A 22,835-nucleotide genomic window follows, 5' to 3' on the forward strand; every position below is an offset into this window, starting at 1 on the left:
CAGCTTCTTGAATCTGTAGATTTATATATTTTGCTAAATTTGGAAAATTTTTAATAATTATTTCTTCAAATTTTTTTTTATTTTCATTTTCTTTCTCTTCTTTTTCTGAGACTCTCATGACACAAATATCAGATATTGTTATGGCTTCACAGCCCTGGAAGCGCTGTTGATTTTTTTTTTTTTTTGGTCTATTTTACCATTGTTGTTCAGATTTAATAATTTCTATTCTGTCTTCAAGTCAGGTTCTTTCCTTTGCAATCTCCACTCTCCTGTTGAGCCCAGCCCACATGTTTGTAATCCCAGTTATTGTATTTTCAGTTCTAAATTTTCATTTAGTTTTTCTTTACATCTTCTATTTATCTGTTGAGACTTTCTACTTTTTCACTGGTTTCAAGCATGTTCTTAATTGCCTACCAAAGCATTATTATGATTGAGGTTTTAAAATCCAGAGAATGCGAACTTTCCAAATTATCGGTTTTGGCATCTGCTGATTTTCTCTTCTCATTAAAATAGAATTATTTTCGTGATCTTGGTATTACAGGTGATTTTTTAAATTATACCCTAGACATTTTGGGTATTATTGTTTGATACTCCAAGTCTTATTTCAGTCAGTCTTCCTTTTCACTAGGCCTCCTCTGACATTGCTCTCAGAGGAGGAGGACACCACCCCTGCTCTCGAGTGGTCCAGATTTCCCACTCAGGCTCTGTTGACACCTGGGAGGGATGGAAACCTTGGTACTGCTAGGGCAGGAGGGGAAGTCCAGGTTCCTCATGTGTTCTCCACTGATACAGCAGGTGGTGACTGGGTCAAGATGAAGTCTCGGCTTGGCCTTCTCTAACATCACCTCATGCAGGTGTAGGGAGGAGCATCTCCCTTTGCCTGGGGATGTTTAAATCTAGAATCCTCACTGGGCCTTTGCTGTTGAGGCTGCTGGTGGAGTCTGGCTTTTTCCTTTGGTGTTTTTCTGGGGCAGTATTCTTGGCTAGACACAGTCCAGCTGTCAGGCTGCTTCTCTCCTGATCCTTGGGTGAGAGAGGGCAAGCTTTTCTCAGGACTTCTTTGGTCTACACCTGTTGGGTTTTTGGTTTTTTTGTTGTTGTTGTTTATTTTTTGTTTTGTTTTGTTTTGTTTTGTTTTTTGGTGCATTCTCCTCCAGAATCCAGTTTGGAATAGGTAAGATAAATAGTAAACCTAGCGACCTCAGCACCATGACATTCTGCCTGTCACAAAGGTGCTATCCCTTCTGCCTTCTCTGCACTGCTCACAACCTTCTTATGTTTATTCATGGATTATGTTCAGACTTCTTAGTCAGATTTAGCGAGAGTAATAATGATTACTCAGCGCAGGCTGCCATAACAAAATACCATAGACTGGGAGGCTTTAAATAACAGAAATTTATTTTCACACAATTCTGGAAGCTGAGAAGTTCAAGTTCAAGAATCTGGATTTGGTTGCCCGATGAGAACTCTGTCTGGTTTATGACTTTCTTCCCATTGTGTCCTCACATGGCAGAGAGAAAGAGAGAGGATGAGGCAAAGAGAGAGGCACGTGCTGGCCTCCCTCTTCCTACAAGGCCACCAGTCCCTTCAGGATAGGACCTTACCCCTGTGACCTGATTTAACCCTGGGCAGCTCCTGCTTGTCATTTTTAGCCATATTACCTCCTTATCATTTGTCTTTTATTTATACTGTCATAGCAAGTGGTATTTTTCTGAAAGCATATGCTTAATTTATTTAGACTTTATATTTATTCAGGCTAAGGTTGGTCAATTTCTTCACTCAAGCTAAAGGAAAAGCTCTTTTTAAAAAATCAGCCTGGCGATTGTTGAGTCAGTTCGTTATGAACCTCGAGTGTGGACTTTGGGCCTCGATTGTGTAGGAGGCTCTGAAGGCTGCCTGCTTGCCCTGTCAGCATTGTCGCTGGGGAACGAGCTGGCAGGGTGCAATGCTGTTCCTTCCCCTTTGTATCTCAGTGTGACCCTTTCCTCATAGGGACGAATTTCCACCCATGATGAATAGTCTTGTGTGCATAGTAACCCAGTGTCAAAACATCTTCTCCTTCCACTGCTGGAGATAATCAGCCCCCTTTTCCCTTTTGCTTCATAGATCTGGAGCCAGAAAAGGTATAATAGGTCACATAGTTTAGAAATGGAAACACTTTTTTTTTTTTTCAAATTTCAGGAGTTCCTTCATGTCCATTTAACTAGGCTACATAAAACTGTTAGAAGGAATACCCAGGCTATGAACTATGAGCAGGCAGGAGGGTAGAGCCTGAGGAGCCCCGCTCTTTCCCACATGAGGTCCTGGGGAGTTCAGTCAACCATCCTGGGTCACAAAAGTCATTAGCCAAGAAGGTGGGAGTAAAACTCATGCTTCCTCCCTCTTGCCCTGTATGAGATGGGTTGGAACTGAGAAGGCCAGGGCCTCCAAAATGCTGCACTCTCCTGAGAAGTTAGAATTGGAAAAAAAAAAAAAAAATCTACCATCCAGCACAAGAAGATGAAAAAGAAGCGTGACTGTTTTAGGCAGGGCTCAGAGACTTCCATGGGAATTCACAACAGATGAGGGAAGGGGTGCCTTCTGGTGCATCTGAGGTGGTGGTTGATATGTCCAGCAGAACCCAGGAGTTCCAGCACCACAAGTATTGGCATGAAAAGTGTTCTGGTCTGTCAGGCTCTGGGCACCTGGCAGAAGGGAGTGCAGGGCATCTGGAGAGAAGTCTCCCTTCGGCGAGGCCCACAGGATCCCCATAGACACGGCAGCAACACAGGTCGGGAATTCATTCTAGTCTGTCCAGTCAGCAAGTTTCATGTGCCATGAATGTGCTCTGCAGGTGGTGATTGGGTTTGAGCCATGAGTTTTCTGCAGCCTGATGAATAATCTATGCTCTGATAAGTGTCCAGGTGTGAGGCCAGGTGTACAGGCCATGCTGAGAGGGCAGCCCCTTTCTCTCCCGCATCCTCCTGCCTCCACATCCATCCTGTCCCACCCCTGTGACTACATATATATCTTTTCTTTTTTTCTTTTTTTCTTTTTTTTTTCCTGAGACTGAGTCTGGCTCTGTCTCCCAGGCTGGAGTGCAGTCGCAGTATCTCAGCTCACTGCAAACTCTGCCTTCCAGGTTCTAACAATTCTCATGCCTAAGCCCCTGAGTAGCTGGGATTACAGGTGCTCACCACCATGCCTGGCTAATTTTTGTATTTTTAGTAGGAACAGCGTTTCACCATGTTGGCCAGGCTAATCTAGAACTCCTGACCTCAAGTGATCTGCCTGCCTCAGCCTCCCAAAGTGCTGGGATTCAGACATGAGCCACCACACTCGGCCTGCATTGGTATCTTTTAAGCTCTTGTGCCATGTAGCCCTCATTAAATTTTTAAAGAAAATATTACAGATGATGACTCCATGAGGAATGAGATCCTGTAAGAAATAATATGGAAACTCAATTTTTAAAAATTTGCTAAAGATGAACTTCAAATTAAAACACATAGAGAAAGAGCTCACTTTGAGCAAGCGTTCATGAACAGCAAAAGGCAGATTTGGATTCTTAAACACTTAAGACAATAGAAACTAACAAATGATTTGAAAATGATTAAACACAAGTAAGAATTAAAAACACAAAAAAGAGAAAAACACCCTTTAAAAAGCAGCTTTGAAAAGTATCAAGTAAAATTAAGAGAGATGAGAAATAACAAAGCCATCAGAATTAAAGACAGTAGAGGCACAGGATGTCAGATGAGACACAGCTGAAGGAGCAGAGGCAATTTCCTGCTGAATCATAGAAGGGTAAATAGATGGAAAATAGGAAAGAATGATTTACGGTCATTGCAATAATACCTAACACTTCTGTATGCCAGGTCCTGTTTCAACTGCTTTACATACATTAACAACCTTCTGAGGAAAGCACTGTGATTATTTTCAGACATGGCAGCCAGAGCATGGTGTGGCCAAGGTCATGCAGAAAGCAGGTCTGGAAGCCTGCACCCACCAGGAGAGGCTGTGCCTCCCAAGGAGGGCCCTTTCCTCTCCTGCAGGGGATAGGTGCTCCCACACACACTGGCTAGAATAGTAGAAGGCCGTAATAAATAGCATTTGGGAGAAATGTTAAAAGATTATTTTCAGAAAACAGGTAACGTTATGACTCACATACAGATATAAAAATGAGCTCATGTTAAAGAATCTGTTTTATTCATATGGCATGAGGAAACCAAGCAGATGTTCTCCTCAGTTCAGTGGAAAAGTCAAACTAGTACACGTTTATATCGAGTAAAGGAATTTGAGATGAATTCTAAGTGGACACAAAACTTGTTTATCTAAAGGGGCAGAAAGTCAAGGAACTATGAATTAAATCACTACTGGACGACTGAGAACTTCTGCATCCATCAGCTGCCTGCAGTCCACACGCAGTGGCAAAGCAGCAGAGACAGAGAACAGGGTGAGTGTTGCTAAGTCAGATCTATGTGCAGTAAGGGACACATCGTTTTCCATTGAAATACAGTGATTTTTTTAACAGAAGCCATGTCCCAAAAGAACAACTGAGAATGTAATAATATTGATGAAAAATATACATCCTCAGATTCAGGAGATACAAGTCTGAGGAAAGATATGTGATACGAAATGAGCCCAAGACATATTGTACAAAAAAGCTGCAGAATGTCCAAAGCCAAAAAAAGATCCTAGAAGCGATGAGAGAAGAAAGATAGCTTGCTAACAAAGAGATAGCAATTAGACTGACTGCAGACCTTTTACAGGCAACAGTAGAAGCCAGAAAACTAAAATAAAATAACATCTTTTAAGTATGAAAGGAAATAATTGTCAATCTAGAGTTTTATCCTGAGCTAAACCATTCTTTCCCTGGGAGCAAAATCAAGACTCTCAGGAAAACAGATACTAAAGGAGTTTACTGCACAGGGTCTGTGCTACTGTTTTAAAAATCTACCAGAAGACACTTAGGAACTAGGTACGAGAGGCAGTGAGCAAAGCAATTGGTAAAAATTCAGGTACATGTAAACAGGTGTGGTTATATAAAATAATAATGAATTTCTTGATATTAAAAACAAAGTATGAATGGGCCTGGAGGCTCATGCCTGTAATACCAGTACTTTGGGAGGCTGAGGCAGGCAGATCACCTGAGGTCAGGAGTTTGAGACCAGCCAGGCCAACATGGTGAAACCCTGTCTCTACTAAAAATACAAAAATTAGCCGGGCATGGTGTCACATGGCTGTAGTCCCAGATACTTGGGATGGTGAGGATTGCTTGAACCCAGCAGGCAGAGGTTGCAGTGAGCTAGCACCACTGCACTCCAGCCTGGGTGACAGAGTGAGACTCCATCTCAAAAAAAAAAAAAAAAAGATAAAAGCAAAGTGGAATTAAAATATTGGAACATGTAGCATGAAATAGTAATTTGGACAGTGCTTGGAGGTAAAACCCTCAGGTGTACTTATTAATACTCTGGAAGGCTATGGAGTCATCAGCTTTAAGTTAAATATACAAGGTTAAAATGTGAGAATAACCACCAGACCAGACACATTAAGAATATTATATTGAACTTCCAAACAAGTAGGGGTCAAATGGGGAAGGGATGAAGAAAATGGGAGAAACCGAAATGCAATCCAAGGAGAAAGAAGTCAAAAGCATAACATTAGAGAGTAGAAATGAAAATAAAAATTACAATAGACAAGATAAAACTAAATGGAGTAGCCAGCTGGTTAAAACACAGATCTCCCCAATACATCTCTATGCATTTAAATCTAATGATAGACCGTTAAGATGAAACTAAACCATATGTATGTATGGGATGACACAAAAAAGGAAAAAGAAAAACAGGAACAAAAATAAAATGTGAGTGGCTGTGTTTACAGCACACCCCCTCACACAAACACAGTAGGAAAAACAAGTATAATTAAGGTTAAATAAGGTCAAGTGATAATGATTTTGAAAACTAAGGATATATAACAAATATTACATGTATACATCTAATAAAATTGATTTGAAGAAAAATTAGTAGAATTTAAAGTTTACTGGAGAAGTTCACAATTACAGTAGAAGATTTTAATATACCTCTTTCAGCAAACTGTTAGTGTAAGAAGGGAAAAAATGTGAGTACGTAGGAGTTCTGAGCAACATAGTTAACAAGCCTTATCCAATATGTAGATATAGATACAGATACAGAAAAGAATGCATTCTCATTTCACTAAAAATAAATATATGGAAAACTAAATATCTAAGTGTGAATAAAAACCTTTAACGTTGTGTGGTGTGCGTTTGCATGTGTATGTGTGTGTGCCCACATGCACTCACATATGTATGTGAATGTAGGCAGACATACATAGCCTTTAAATGCTTGTTAGAAAAGATACTTGTCTAAGCATCTTTACCATATGATCCAACAATTACCCTCCTCGGTATTTACCCAAAGGAGCTGAAAACCTGTGTTCACACAGAAACCTACACACATATGTTGATAGCAGCATAGACATCTTTTTTAGGAAATCTTACAGGCTTTTAATATCCTTTTAGGGAAAATGTGTGAGTTAATTACCAAACTCAAGAAGTTATAAAACATAACATTAAATCCAATGAAAAAAGAAGGAGGAATAAAGATAAGCCTAAAAATGTATTAAATAAGATAACTGAAGTAGAGATCAACAAAGGACAAATTGGTTTTTCAAAACTAATGAAATCAATATACCTCAGGAAATAATTATCAAGAATACAAGGCACAAACATTTGCTAAATATAAAAGGGGTTTTTAACTACAGAAAAAGACTTGAAAATAGAATATCATGAACAACTTTATGCCAAAAATTTGAAAACTTAGATTTCATATTTTCTAGAAAAATTGACCAAAAATGGAATAGACTAGCAAAAAGTAGACTTTATTTTTTAAAGCAAATTTGAGGTTCATAGCGTAACTGTGTGGAAGGTACAAGTTCCCATGTCCCCTCCCAACCCCTACCCAAGCACAGCCTCCCCGCTCATCAACATCCCCAACCTGGGTGGTACCATTGTTGTAATAGATGAACTGATGCAGACACATCATTACCACCCAGAGTCCGTAGTTTATATCAGGGTTCTCTCTTGGTGTTGTATGGGTTCTATGGGTTTGGACAAATGTACCTGTACCTACCATTATAATGTCATTCAGAATAGTTTTACTGCCCCGCAAAATCCTCTGTGCTCCACCTAGTCATCCCTCCCTCTGTCTGCAATCCATGGCAGCCACTGACCAGTTTTGCTGTCTCCGTAGTTTTACTTTTCCTGGAATATCATACAATTGGAATCATACAGTCTGTAGCCTGTTCAAATGGACTTATTTCACTTGGTAATACTCATTTAAGGTTCCTCCATGTTTTGTCATGGCTTGACAGCCCATTTCTTTTTAGCACTAAATAATAATCAGTTGTTTGGATGTAACACACTTTATCCATTTACCTACTGAAGGTTGCTTCCAAGTTTTGGCAATTATGAATAAAGCTGCTGTCAACATATGTGCGTAGGTTTCTGTGTGAACACAGGTTTTCAGCTCCTTTGGGTAAATACCAGGGAGGACAATTGTTGGATCACATGGTAAGAGTATACTTCGTTTTGTAGGAAACTGCCAAATTATCTTCCAAAGTGGCCGCACTATTGTGCATGCCCACCAGCAGTGAATGAGAGCTCCTGTTGCTCCACATCCTTGGCAGCATCTGGCGTTGCCAGTGTTCTAGATTTTGGCCATCTAATAGATGTGTAGTGGTATCTCATTTTTTTTAAATTTGTATTTCCCTGATGATGATGTGGAACATATTTCCAAGTGCGTATTTGCCATCTGTATACCATCTTTGCTCAGGTGTCTGTTAAGGTCTTTGGCCCATTTGTTTTTTTTTATGGAGACAGAGTCTCCCTCTGTTGCCCAGGCTGAAGTGCAATGGCATGATCGTGACTCACTGCAACCTCCACCTCCTGGGTTCAAGCAGTTCTTCTACCTCAGCCTCACCAGTAGCTGGGACTACAGGTGCCTGCCACCATACATACCTGGCTAATTTTTTTTTTTTTTTAATAGAGACGAGGTTTCACCATGTTGCCCAGGCTGGTCTCGAACTCCTGAGCTCAGGCAAATCACCCACCTCAGCCCCCCAAAGTACTAGGATTACAGGCATGAGCCACTGCATCTGGCCTGGCCCATTTTTTAATTGGATTGTTTGTTTTCTTATTGCTGAGTTTTAAGAGTTCTTTGTGTATTTTGGATTATAGTCCGTTATTAGATGTGTGTTTTGCAAATATTTTCTCCCAATCTGTAGCTCATCTTTTCATTCCTTTGATCAATATGTTTTAAAAAAGAAATTTAACAAGGTAGGTTTACAGGCAAGTTCCACCCAGCATAAAATACCATTATGAACATAAATATATACGTCTTAACTAAAATATCAGCATACCAAAATCTAGCAATAATTTAAAAATAAATCCTAACAAGCTTAGGTTTCTGTTAGGAACATCCAGTTTTCTTAACTTTCAAAAAGTTCATTAACTTAATTTATTCCATTAAAAGAATGAAGCAGAAAGAATAAATGACCACTCTGATAGTTAGAGAAAAATCAGTTGATGTTATTTAAAAACCCATTTGTAAATGGAAGAAGTTTCACCTAACCTGACATAGGGTCTTACTTAACACTGAAACATTAGAAGTTTCTAAACATAGAACGAAATAAGAATATCAATGTCATCACTCTTTAAAAATACCTTAGTGATTATTGAATTTCAATAGTAATACAAGTAAAATCATAAAACATTTATGAATAAGAATGGAATAAACTAATTTATCATCATTTATATGCTGTATCATATTTTTACATAGAAAATTCCTAGATACCGTCTAGAAAAAATATGTCTAATACAAAACAAGATCTATAAAAGTGTCAAATGTATTTCTATATTCTTACAACAGATAATTAGAAAATGTAATTTCACAAATTTTATTTTCAATATCTGCAGGTGTTAACAAGTACCAAAAAATAAATTTAAGAAAGATCGACATAAATGTTGAGTTGTATCACATTTATGCCTGGGAAAACTCAATACCATAAAGATGTCAAATTATTCCAAAATAAGTTGAATGTGATTAATGTGATTCCAACTAAGTTTAATGTGATTCCAACTAAAGTCTCAACAGGGACTTCATGAGACTGTACAAGTAAATTTAAAATTTACAATGATTAGCAAAGGGTCAGTAATGAGCAACAATAGTAAAGTAAGACAATTTTACAGAAAAAGAACCAAGTTGGGGGACTTTCTATGCCAAATGCAGCATTTTCATAATGCTGTAAGGATGAAGATGATGTTTTTGTGGGCCGGGCACGGTGGCTCACACATGTAATCCCAGCACTTTGGGAGGCCGAGGTGGGTGGATCACGAGGTCAAGAGCTCGAGACCATCCTGGCCAACATGGTGAAACCCCATCTCTACTAAAAATATAAAACTTAGCTGGGCATGGTGGCATCTGCCTAAACCTGAACCAGGCACCTGAACCTGGGAGGCAGAGGTTGCAGTGAGCCAGGATCGCGCCGCTGCACTCCAGTTGGGCAACAGAGCGAGACTCCATCTCAAAAAAAAAAAAAAAAGACAGATGATGTTTTGCTGGATTGGAGGTAGACGGGTAACCCAAGGAACAAAAACAGGGAGTCCGGAAATTGAATATCTGCTGCATTAATCTTATCCCATGTTATTTATAGCATTGTTGTAATCCATCCTATGTCGTATCCAGTTGTTATAATATCCCGTGTCATATTCAATTTAATACGCAAATTAGTGGGTGAAGAAAAGACTGGGTACTCATGGACATAAAGATGGCAACACTGGAGACTACTGTGGGAGGAAGGAGGAGGGGGGCCAGGGTTGAAAAACTATTGGGTACTATGCTCACTACTGGGTGATAGAATCAATTATACCCCAAACTCAGCATCACATGTGATATGCCCATGTGACAAACCTGCACATGTACCCCCTGAATCTAAAATAAAAACCACAATATAAAAAGAGAGCATGTGCCTGCAGTGCTAGGTACCAGGAGGCTGAGCCAGAAGGATGGCTTGAGCCCATAAGTTCGAGGCTCCAGTGAACCGTGATTGCACCACCGCACTCCCGCCTGGGTGACAGAGCATGATCCTGTCTCAAAATAAATAAATGAACAAATAAGATAAATAAGTAAATAAATACTTTTTTTTAATGAAGAAAGATTCTTGAATGCATCTTTCTGGAAGCCTCCTCCTGGTACCTCAGACTTCTGCTTCCTGGAATCTCTGGCAGGTAGAAATGACCATAAAAGTTTGATTCGATTCAAGACTTTTTTGGTCATGGACTATGACAGGCCCCATTGCTGGTTGTAGTCAACACTTTAGAATAAAATATAGAACTAAATCAAAAGATCTATGGCAGGGTGTCTCTGTCTCTCTCTGTCTTCTATTCAGAAAATTTACCCATTCTCAACAGCCTTCCTTTCCCTCTGCAATCCAGGCATTCCTTCCGTCAGTGGTATCTGCACATGGAATTGGAGAGTTGGCAGCTTTCATTTTTCCTTTCTTGAGAGTTTTAAAGCGAATGACATCTTAGATCAGATAGATGAGCATCATCCTTCCTCCTCCCTTACTTTTTGGATAGATTTCACCTTCATCTCTCCTACCCTTCTCTCTCTCAGTCTTTCAAGGTTGCTGAGAGCTCACAGGGAATGGGACTGATTTCACATGAGACCTTCCTGTTTAGGGTCATCCTGAACCCACACGTAGCATTTTCTTTGCAGCAGTACAGAGTGCCTGGATTTCTTCTTATTATTATTGTATTATTATTCATCTTCACCTGAATGCAGAGGCTCATTCTGGTGAACATGTGCCCTGTTGGGAGTTGGTCTTGCTGGGCTTGTTGGATGGCTGAGCTGCCCTGGCTTTTCCTCACAAGGTTCTAAGCGGTGGACTTCTGGGTCAGATGATGCCTCCTCTGTGAAGGCACAGTCACTTCCTTCCTTTCTGGCTTAGGGTTGAGGCCTCCTGTGCTCAGCAGTGGAGGTTGATGCTACAGAGCTGACTGAGGCAGGAGGCAAGACTGAGCCTGGGATCAGAGGGCTCTTGTTCCAGGGTCAGCAGCTCTGCAGGGATGAGACCAGGCACCAGTGTGCGAGGACCCCAGGGGATGTGATCTCAGACCCACAGGGTCCACCTGTGCCCCAGGGGATCCCCCTGCCTATACTGCCATTGACGTCTGAAAGCACAGCTTGTAATCCCATAAGAATTGGGCTCCTGAGCCCCGCCTGGGAGGCTAAGCAGTTGTTTGCTCCCAAGCCCTCTTTCCAGCCTCACTGCTTAGGGCAACATGGTGCAGGCTAATGCCGTGATCCAGACAAGTCAGACCTTCCTGGGACCTCCCTCGTTCTGTTTTATCTCCAGGCGTGTGATCCCACTGTGTCCTCTGCCAGGGGCCTGTCCACCTCTGTTTCCATCTGCGGGAGCTGTGCCTATCCTTTAGAGCCTATGCAGACACCTCTCCTCCTCCTACATCCGCTAAGGACATGGAGCTTGCATCCTACATGTTTGAGTTAAATTTGCCTCAGTCACCCCCTCCGTGGTAGGGGTAGGGCTCAGAGCTCCCCTCACAGCAAGAGTGAGCTCTGGTTATTGCTGGCTGAGGGAGGACAAAGGCAGCCAGAGAAAGGCAGCTCCCGCAAGGACGGAGAGACCACAGAGTGGCATCCTCAAGAACTGTGCAGATGCACTATGTCTTCCAGTAGTCGAGAAAAGTATATATTTAACCATTTTCAAACTATTTAATACAGAAAAGTTTAAATACACACAGAAGAGGAGCAAGGGTGAATGAATCCCTGTAGCGCCGCCCCGTTTCCACGGTTATGGGTGTTTGCCCGCACAGGGCTGCCCAGCACTGGTGATGTGGTCGCTGTTGACTGGCATCTGTTGGGCATCCCTGGGGAAGCTGTGCCTGTGCCGTGGCCACTGAGGTCCTCGTAGGAGTTCTGGCCACTCACATTTCTGAGGTTCTTCATTTCCCACCTTAGATCACTGTTTTCATACTCAGTTTTTAGCAACAGGGTCTTTCTTCAAACCCATCTTATCTCCACCCCTAATGCTCAAAACAGGTAAAGTAGTATTAGCACAAATCCATTACAAGAGTTTACTTTTATATTATGTTCTTATAAAATCAATTTGCCTATGGGAAAGAAGCGTAAAACTACCATCATGGGTATTAAGATTTGGATTTTGATAACATTTATGTGTTACAATTTCATGTAGCTCAATATTCTGTCTGGATGAACAACATTCAGAAATCACTGAGTCACAAATCACTGAGTCACATAGGTAAGCTGTTGCTAATAGCAACAGTTTTTTATCGTTTTTACCTATTTGCCTTGTGATCTCGAGAGTCTCTTCAATTAAACTGATCCAAATGCTTGAAAGAAAGGCTTGTAGGAACTTTTTTTTTCATAGTTAAATCACTGATCTAACAGATGCTCCATCTTGATTATAAATATGAAAATCAGACAGGAAGAAACCCAAGCTTAAAATAAGCAAAACTTTATTCCCCATAACATGTATCAAACCACACTATTCTTTTAACATTTTAAATTTATTTTTATTTCAAAAATATTTTTATGTACTATTTTCTTTTATTAGAAAATATTATTAGGGTCTCACTCTGTCTCCTTGGCTGGCATGCAGTGGTGCAAACACAGCTCTGGAGTCTCAAACTCCTGGACTCAACTAATCCTCCTGCCTCAGCCTCCTGAGTAGCTGGAACTATAAGCTCATACCACCGCACTGATTTTGTTTATGTTTTGTTTTTGTAGAGATGGGGTCTTGCTTTGTTGCTCAGGCAGGTCTCAAACTCCTGGCTTCAAATAATCCTCCCCTCTGGGCTTCCCAAAGTGCTAAGATGATAGGCATGAACCACTGTGCCCAGCCATGCTTTCTATGCTGCTGCTGCTGAGGGTGATTGATGGAGGAACGCATCCCACATCTGGTGCGGGTTAGATGCCATGTAATTGGAAGCATAGACTTAATTTTTTTATGAAAAACTGAAATCTCATGCAGTGACTCCTTTACAAGAGATTCAAATGTGTGCATATTCATGGCCAGAGAGGCTTTAGTTTAACTTTCAGTCAAAAAAAAGTTAAACAGGACACATAAATGAACATAATGGTAGTCTCTAAGAGTTAAAATTTTGTTAATAGTCATTTGAGTGTGTGACTTTTATTACTATTTTCAAATCCGAAGGAACTAAAATATTGGAGGTGAATATTTCCAGAAACCTCGAGGTGCCTCCACAGGATCTCAGGGCTCCGGGGAACCTAGCTTGAAGATCGTGAAACTATCCAGAGTGAGGTTGTGCAGGTCCACATTTTCGGCTATTTTGTGCCCAATCACTGTTTATAATGTGATTCATTAACAGTCAGATACAGGCTACAGTCCAGCAAAGAATATTTACATGTTGATCCTACCTCGACCTCTGTCTTTCCCTATGTGTGTTTGGAAGTAAGTGGGGACGTATGTGTCCTTTCATGACAGCTTAGCTCCTGCCTTCTCTCCCTCTCTCCTTTCTCTCCCTCTTTTGCCGTTTCCCACCTTCTCCCCCTTTCTTCCTTCCCTTAAACTTCATCACATTTTTTGTTTCATATTCAAATTCAAATCATTACTTCCTTGTACAATTATTTATTTTTTCCTAGAGTTTCTGGTTGCCTTTTTTCTTATTCCAAGAACTTCAAAAAATGTGTCCTGAATCAAGTCCATCATATTTTTCAGCTCAGTATATCTCCTCTTTCTTGCTCTGAACCCATTTGGTTCTGTCCTGAGGACCTGAAGGTCTTGCTGGGATTTGGACCCACCCTTTTCTAGGCCTCCTGCACAACTCATCATCTAAATCTCTTTTATCGATCTCCAGGTTTAGTCTAAAAGTATATTTCTTCTTTCTCAGTTTTCACTCTCATTGTTCCAAAGCTGACCAAGAAAATATATGTTGGGAACAAGCTCTTCAAGGCCTTAGTGTTCTTGAAAACCTTTTTTTTTTTTTGCCTTCATGCCTGGGTGGTTTTTCTGCTGTGAGAAGTGTCTTTGTGTTATTTCTTGGGTAATTTTCTCCCTCCCCGTCTCCCGGATGGGGCTTCTGTGAGTGAGCTGAGATCGCCTGGCCTTGTCCTCTGTGCCATCTTCTTTCTGTGTTACATTTCATCTCTGTGATTTCTATCAACCAAACCTCCTGCTCACTCACAAAAAGTTATTTCATGAATCATACCTTTAATTTCCATTGGTTCTCTGTTTTTCTAACTAATTGTGACATCCTATTGAATTTTGCGAGGATGTTACTTTTGTTTGTTTTTTTGAGATGGAGATTTGCTCTTTCGCCAGGCTGGAGAGCAGTAGCACCATCTCTGCTCACTGCAACCTCTGCCTCCCAGATTCAAGCGATTCTCCTGCCTCAGCCTCCTGAGTAGCTGGGACTACAGGCACCCACCACCACCCCCAGCTAATTTTTGTGTATATTTTTTAGTAGAGATGGGGTTTCACCATGTTGGCCAGGATGGTCTCGATCTCTTGACCTCGTGATCTGCCGGCCTTGGCTTCCCAAAGTGCTGGGATTACTGCGCCTGGCCTTTTTAAAGAAGTGATTTTTTTCTTCTTTTCATTGACTCATTCTTCTTGGCTCTTTTTTAGTGTGTGCCATCCATTGTGTGTCACATGCTGGAGACTGTCATCTGGTATCTGTGATTCCGAGTTTCCCCTTGGAAACTCGGGTCTCAGACATGGGAGAGGCTGCCTGAGGCTTGAGGTTCATAGTCGTGGGCAGCTCCTGCAGGGGCCGTGGTGGCCAAAATGAGGGGAGCTTTACTCTGGGGTGCTGGTACCTTGACTGGCTGCCTGTTTTCTTGAGGTGGTTTATTTTTCTTTACCTGTAGGGTTGTGTTTTAAGGGTACCCAGGGTTGGTTTTAATCAGGCATGGTAAGACACTCAGACACAGAAGTGACTGTCTTGAAGGAAAATGGTTTTACTTACAGTTCCTTAGAAGCAGAAGCACAGCGCAGCATGCGAGGACACAGGGAGGCTCCAGGGCCACGCGGGAGGCAGAGAGTGGGAAACCTGAGCACGGGCCTTCCTTCATTGTGGCTTCTGCAGGAAGGAAGGGAGGAGCAGGGTGTGCAGGCTCAGGCTTAGGATTGGCTCCTTAGAATAATGTCAGCAGGCCCTGGGGCATAGGGACTTTCCCTGCTTGGCTGGTACCTGGTCCTGTGGTGATGAGGGCAGGACTGGGGTCAACCCCCATGTGACAGCCTGATAAAGGATGTCTTTGGGTGGCAGTTCTGGATTGATTGATTTATGTCTGAAAGGCTGGAGTTGTTTACTGTCTCAGTGAATTGACAATCCCTTCACGGTCCCTCCAGAGTCAGCAAGGGCCCAGATGTCAATGCATCGGAATCCAGAAAATAGAAGAAGACACGGCTAGTACAGGCTGCTGTGTATGTGTCCATTAGCCCAGTTGTGTGTGTATGTGTGTGTATGTGTGTGTCTGTTAGCCCAGTTGTGTGTGTATGTGTGTGTCCATTAGCCCAGTTGTTAACTCCTGGCTGCAGGAGGCTGGAACACAGGCTGGGGAGGGGCAGCGGCATGTCCATCAAAAACTCGAACTTAATTCTGTTGTCTTCACCCTCTCTCCTTTTCATCACTAACTGTGGAGCCGGGAACCCTCTGGGGTTGTGGTGTCCAGCTCCCTCCTGCACCTGCAGTTTCTGTCATTGAAGATGTAAATATGAAGCACCAACCAAGTGTGGGCCCCCTTCAAGAGGCGGGAAGTAGAGCTTTGAGCACAGCCAGTGAAAATCCCTGCCCCATGGGGCTCACAGGGTGGCAACGTGCTTCCCCCACCCTCTCTGCTTCTAACTGTCATGAAAATGTCTCATCTTCCCATGTCTTACAAAGTTGTTACAGGTTTCAGTTTGGTTAAGAGCTTTATTTTGTATACAGTGTGAGAAAAATCACAGTGCAGCGTGAAAATGGAAATGGAGGTGGACACTGGCTCCTTCCCAGCTGTGCTCCTCGAAGACCTCCCAGGCTAGCCCCAGTGGTCCTCTCAGGCAGGGTGTGGGGCTGTGAGGACAGACAGGGGCCCCTCTCAAGATCTCTGCTGCTCCAGCAAAGACAGACCCCAGGGCTTTGGGAAATCCACAGCCTGGTGGCACCGGCTCATGCAGTCCTTTTCCTGTTTCTAGTGCCGATGAGCGCTTTGATGCCACATTCCACACCAACGTCTTGGTGAATTCTTCCGGGCACTGCCAGTACCTGCCTCCAGGTAAGCTGCACTTCCTTTGTCTTCTTGCAGTTAGAAGATTGAAGTGAGTTTGGGCATCAGTCTGGTGGGTGCCCCTGTGTGGTGGACCAGCTCTTTGCTTCGCTTCTGCTCACTCCCACCTCTTCTTCTCTCTTCTGTGCTTCTGTGTGCTTTCTACCCCCAGAAGTCCATCTCCCTCCTTTGTCTCAGTCCAGCTGCCTTTGCCAGTGTGTGTCCTATATCCTTATTTTCTGCCATGTGTGCCTTAAAGCCAGTGCACAAGTACAGCAAGGCTCCTTTGCCAGGCAGTGGCCACCTCACCTGCCAGCCTGCAGGCCACCTCTCCAGGCTCTGCGTCTCCATTCCAGCTCACCATCCTTCCCATGGGACTCAGTGTCTTGACAATGCAGTGCTCCAGCTGCAGGGGTGGGATGTGACAGTTCCAGGATCCTGAGTGTGTGCGCTAAAGCGCACATGCAGGTTACAGGCAAGGTCTGGTGGTTTCAAGGGACAGCTTGCTAGCAAGTGACTTCTTCCCAGCGGTGTCTCTCCTCTCTCCACCTCCACGGCTAAGTGCTCCCGGATTGCTTCTTTCCCGCCAGCCCGTCTTTTCAGTCCAGTTCACACAGCACGGGAGATGGGTTTATGGCCTTGAGGTGCATGCAGGGTGTGTGCTGGCGTATTGATACGAACGGTTGGGGTTTTTGATCTTTTAGAAGATTTTTAATGTATTTATTCCAGGGTTATCTCCTACACTACAGCTGTTTAACTTTCTTCTCAGAGGCAACCTGCAATTGCCTCCACACATCACTACCACTCACATATGTGACACACACACACCTCGCACACCCTCACACACACCACTCACACACCACTCACACATGCCACACACCCCTCACACACACACCACTCACACACTACTCACACTAACACACTAACACACTGTCACACACCACTCACATATACCACACGCACCACTCACACAATCACACACTACTCACACACACACTTACAATCACACCACACATACACTCACACACCACTCAGACACCACTCATACCTACCACTTATACACCCAGCACACACTTCACACACACCACTCACACCATTTACGCACCACTCACATATACACCACTCACACACACCACACACAGACACCTCTTACACAGCACTTACACATACACCCCTCACATACATCTCTCATACACACTCACACCACACGTGCCCCTCACACACCCCCATGCATACACACATGCACACACAGATACACCACTCACACCCATCACACACATGCACACACAGATACACCACTCACACAAACCACACATATACATACCACAGACAAGTACACACACACCACTCACACATCCTTCACACTTGTACACACACTTATACAGATACACCCCTCACACATACCCAGACACAACACACATATGTATACATGCCACAGACACACACACCACTCATGTGCAGACACCACACACACGCACCACTGACACACATACCACACAAGCACCACTCACACACACATGCACACACACACTCAAACCAGATATACTCACACCGCTCACATACCACACACAGGCTCACACCACACATACTTTCACACACATATTCCTCATACATTCTCACATTCACCACACAGTCGTACACATCTCACACACCACACACATACACACGCACCACACACAATCCCATGCTCACATACAGGCAGACATCACACACACTCCTACACACTCATGTACCCCCACACACCTCACATTCTCACATCAGCTAAACTCTCACATGCACATATGCATCTCACACCACACATCGTCACACACACACCCCACACACTTACATGTGTCACACCACAGACACACCTTATACGCTCTCAGACTCTCACTACACACTGTGATACACATCTCACACCACCGCGGAGACACACCCGCACTCACCACACTGCCTCGGCTAGGCTGGCTCTGCCTTCTGGGTTGCCATCTGCGCGCCCTCTCTGTCAGCAGGTGACAAGCATCCTGGGGTCAGAGTCCGCCTTTGCTCACCTTAGCGTCCACCCCTGAATGAACAAAGAAGCGAGTGAACCTGTCAGTGGTAGCACCTCCCATAATGTTGGAACAGACTGAAGAAGTTCAGCTGTTCATGCTTCCTGAAGCATCCGCTTTCCGGCTAGCCCGGGTGTTTCCTTCTCCCAGCAGGTTCCTTGCAGATGGGGGCAGTTGGGGGAGCCTTCGTCACTCCCGAGGTCTTTCTTACGAGGCCTGCATGCTGCAGCTTCTGTTCTGAGGGCTATTTTAGAAAACAGCCTCGGGTAGTCACCAGTGTAGAAGATGCTGCCGCAGGTTGTTTGGAAGGCTGAGGCTATTTTCAGCTGCAGGAGCGGCACCCCAAGCCTCTAGCTGCCTGAGTGCAGCCACCCGCTCTGGGGCTATGTCCCCACCACAGTGGCCCTGGATCCTGGTCAGGACTGGAAACATTGTCCTGTGACCATGAGGGGCTTCCTTCCACTGACAGGAAAGGCCCAGAGCTGCCTGGTTTGGGACCCCCACCTGCACCCTGGGAGTGTGGAACTAGTCCCAGGATGCTGCCCTGTCTGCAGTTAGAGGGGCATGGGTGGAAAAGAAGGTTTGGAGTTCAAGCTTTGAAATAGAGACTTGATCATAACATGACTTTTCCCTCATTTCATGTGTTTATTTTTTAACAGCTTTATTGAGATAGAATTTACATATCATGCATTTTAAGTACATGATCCAACAATTTTTAGTATATTTACAGAATTATGCAACCATTACCACAGTCTAGTTTTAGAACATTCCCATCACCCCACAAAGATCCCTTTCGCTCATATGCAGTTAATTCCCATTTCCACTCGCAGCAGCCATTGATCTGCTTTCTGTCTAGAAATTCTCTATCTTGGGCCATTTTGTAGAAATGGACTCATGAGGTTACACAGCTTTCTAACTGGCAGACAGTGTGGGTTTGGGGATCCAGTCATTAATGGAGGGGAGTGTCTGTGATGATTCCAGATTCCTATAAACATTTTGTGTGAGGATGGAAATCATCCTAAGAACTTCAGGGGACAAAATGGGTATCTTTTCTCAATTTGATTGTGGGGTGGGGTCGTTGTTTGCAAGGCCGTTGAGGCCTTTCCTCCATGCATTCTTTCTGTAATTCAGTAGCAGAAGTTTGCAGAGTGCCAGCCCTGCCCCAGGAGCACTGGGACACTGAGTCTGTGCCCGTTTTGTGCCATGCAGCCTTGCTCTGGGCTGGGAAGAGCACATGGGCATGAATAACTGGAGTGGCCTCTTCTGGTTTCCTCCCTGTGGCCCTCTGTGAAATTCACTTCCAACCTGCCTCAGCCTGGAATAGCTCTTTTCAGTGGAAACTCTTCCTTCAAGCACCATCTCTTCAGCTTAAACCTATCAGTTCTTATTCTTTTTAACTTTTTTTCTTAGAGGCAGGTTCTAGGTGTGTTTCCCAGTCTGGAGTGCAGGGGCTCGATCATAGCTCACTTCACTTTAGGCTCAAACTCCTGGGCTCAAGCAGTCCTCCTGCCTTAGCCTCCTGAGTAGCTGGGACTACAGGCATGCACCACCTCACCCAGCTAATTTTTTTATTAGAGATGAAGTCTCGCTATGTTGCCCAGTCCAGTCTCAAACTCCTAGGCTCAAGTGATCTTACCACCTCAGTGCCCCAAGTCACTGGGATTACAGGCATGAGACACTGTGCCCAGCTTGTTCTGTTCTTGATCTGGAATTTAAATTCGTTAAAATTCTAGTTTTAATTAGAATTCTGAATTAAATTTCTAGATAATTATGTGTTTTCCCATATTTAACCTACAGAAAATACTTACCTCACTCTGCATCAAACACACATACACCCCTTTTAGATTCTGTTTCTAACCTCATCATCGTTATCAACTTCTCTGAGATATTTTGCATTCTTCTATTATTTAGAATCAGAAGATGCTCATGGTAAATGCAAGATTATAGAGCTAACTTTTTGCATGAAAAGTCCACAGAACAGTCTTTGACAGAGCACGTCAGTGTTACGTTTGGATTTTAAAAGACAGCGATGCTTAGCTGAGATTCTGTTTTAAACATTTCACAAATAAATAAATAAATAAAAAGATTCCATTTTCTCTGGCCTGGGTTATCTGCATTGTGGAGGGGTGGAACCGCCTGAAGGAACTGCTATGTATTTTGAGCACGTCTCAGCCAGCTTCCGTTTCAGCCTTCCATTTCCATCACCCACACAGGCATATTCAAGAGTTCCTGCTACATCGATGTACGCTGGTTTCCCTTTGATGTGCAGCATTGCAAACTGAAGTTCGGGTCCTGGTCTTACGGAGGCTGGTCCTTGGATCTGCAGATGCAGGAGGCAGATATCAGTGGCTATATCCCCAATGGAGAATGGGACCTCGTGGGTAAGCCATGAGATGAACAGCCTGGAAGAAAGCTTTTGTATTCCTGGGCAAGCTTTAACAGTTTGGGATTTTCCACTGTCCTTTTTGGTGTGAGCATTTATTGAATTTTGCAGTAGTCTCCATAATTGAGTGAGAGCTCTAGGAGGAGAAACAGAAAACAGTTAGGATATGCCATGCTTTCCAAGAGGAACTGGCAACTAGAGTGAGGACGCATTTCAACAAACCAGTGTGAGGATGGAGATCCCTCTGTTATTCAGATCCACTCCATTTCTAAAAGCAAGTTGAACGGCAAATTTCAGCCGATGGGAACTTGTATTTCATCGTTTTAAGTAGAAAAACTGATTACATTTATAACAGTGTAAAATTGGTAATGTATTATTTATAATTATATGTTTCCAATCCATCAAAAGAATGTCTACCAATTTGCCCAATTATCACTAAGATACTCTTAACTCTATAGTAAATCAACAAGGTTTTATTCAAGTTAATTACGCCGCCCCTCCTTTCTTTTAGCACTTTGCAAACTTTAGAGCTATGCTTGTGTGTGGTATACACATTGAAATCGACAGGGTAACATATTGTATTCTAACAATGGCTCCTTTTCTCCTCCTCCCTATGGAGGAATCCCCGGCAAGAGGAGTGAAAAGTTCTATGAGTGCTGCAAAGAGCCCTACCCCGACGTCACCTTCACGGTGACCATGCGCCGCAGGACCCTCTACTACGGCCTCAACCTGCTCATCCCCTGCGTACTCATCTCCGCCCTCGCCCTGCTGGTGTTTCTGCTTCCTGCAGATTCCGGGGAGAAGATTTCCCTGGGTGAGTGCCCAGGTCTCTGGTGGGAGTCTGAGACTGGAGGCCCTCTGTTGAGGTTAGCTCTGCAGGGCTCAGCAGACAGCACAGGACTCCATCAGGGTTCCTGGGGCTTGCCAGGCTCATCCCACATGGACCTCCTAGCTCAGGCTGGCTGCAGGACACCAGGGGTCCCTGATTCAGGCTCTGTACTGGATGGCTGTGTGGTCCTAAGAATACTGGAGGACCCTCAGAGGTTGGGGGATGCATCGGGAGGGTCCAGCTCCATTCTGCCCCAAGGGGCCTATACTTTCTTCCCTCTTGCCATCCCACCTGTTCCTTGATGGTGACTGGTCATCAAGGGAACAATTTAGCTCCATGTCAGCTTGCATTTGTATGTTGCAGTACAGTGTAATTCTTATGATCATTCCTATATGAAGCTAAGAAAACCAAGATTTCAAGTGGTGGAATGAGTTTCTCAATGTCTTAAAGAGTGACTAAACATCAGATGTAGCATATGGTAGAAATCATTTCCAAACCCATATCTTCTGAGTATGAGGCTCGGCAAGGTTGAATGTGATATCTAAGGTCACGTAGCTAGCTCAGTAGCAAACTTAAGACCCAAAACCAGGTCTCCTGACTGCAGATTTTCTTTTTCCTGTTACATGAAACTACCTCTCAATAATATTTAACAAAGAATATGAGAGACAATTGTGCTAAGTTAAAATTTTCAGTTGATGCTTCTGAAATTCTGGGTCCTGAACTTGTCTCCATAAGAGACTCCTTTGGGACTCTGATAAGTGGCATGAACTGTCCCCAGGAAAATGCACATGCCCATACATAGGGAAAACATGCATTCCATGGCATTCCCCCCCAGCACCTCCCTAGTTCTTTGAGTGTCAGGTTACGAGCCCTTGTTAGACAGAATTGAGGCCTTTTTGTCTGTTTTGTCTGAGGAACTGCTGTGTGTTTATGTTTTAGGGATAACAGTCTTGCTCTCTCTTACTGTCTTCATGCTGCTTGTGGCTGAGATCATGCCCGCAACATCCGATTCAGTGCCATTGATAGGTAAGGCAAGAGTCGAGCACTCTCTTAGAGACACAGGGTTAGAGAGTGCCTAGGATTTCCCAGCAGATGAAACTAGAAGAAATATGGCTGCAACTGCTCCCATTTTGTCTGGAAGGTGATGATTTGCTATAACTATTCAGAGTCACATGGGCCCAAGTAAGGGGAAGGGGATATTCAGTTTTGAGATTTGACTTTCACTTGCAGAAACGCCCCCCTTCCCGTCATAATTCTCCTCCTCATACTTGCTTTGAAGCCAGATA

The 22,835-nt window shown here is 43.5% G+C and overlaps 1 protein-coding gene across 4 annotated transcripts in view; it reads left to right on the top strand.

Annotated features, from left to right (window-relative positions):
- The window catches only part of CHRNA7 (cholinergic receptor nicotinic alpha 7 subunit), a 123,960-nt gene that overhangs the window by 89,428 nt on the left and 11,697 nt on the right, over positions 1 to 22,835 (top strand). For all 4 annotated transcript variants that reach the window (XM_012472493.2, XM_064376339.1, XM_064376340.1 and 1 more), the window contains 4 exons: positions 16,237 to 16,316; positions 20,551 to 20,718; positions 21,340 to 21,534; positions 22,489 to 22,575. In XM_012472493.2, coding sequence (XP_012327916.1) covers positions 16,237 to 16,316; positions 20,551 to 20,718; positions 21,340 to 21,534; positions 22,489 to 22,575 — 530 coding nt within the window. The remainder of the gene's footprint in view (positions 1 to 16,236; positions 16,317 to 20,550; positions 20,719 to 21,339; positions 21,535 to 22,488; positions 22,576 to 22,835) is intronic.

This window comes from Aotus nancymaae, unplaced genomic scaffold (genome assembly GCF_030222135.1).
Source record: "Aotus nancymaae isolate 86718 unplaced genomic scaffold, 86718_ANA_hifiasm-v0.15.2.pri h1tg000014l, whole genome shotgun sequence".
Taxonomy (NCBI): Eukaryota; Metazoa; Chordata; class Mammalia; order Primates; family Aotidae; genus Aotus; species Aotus nancymaae.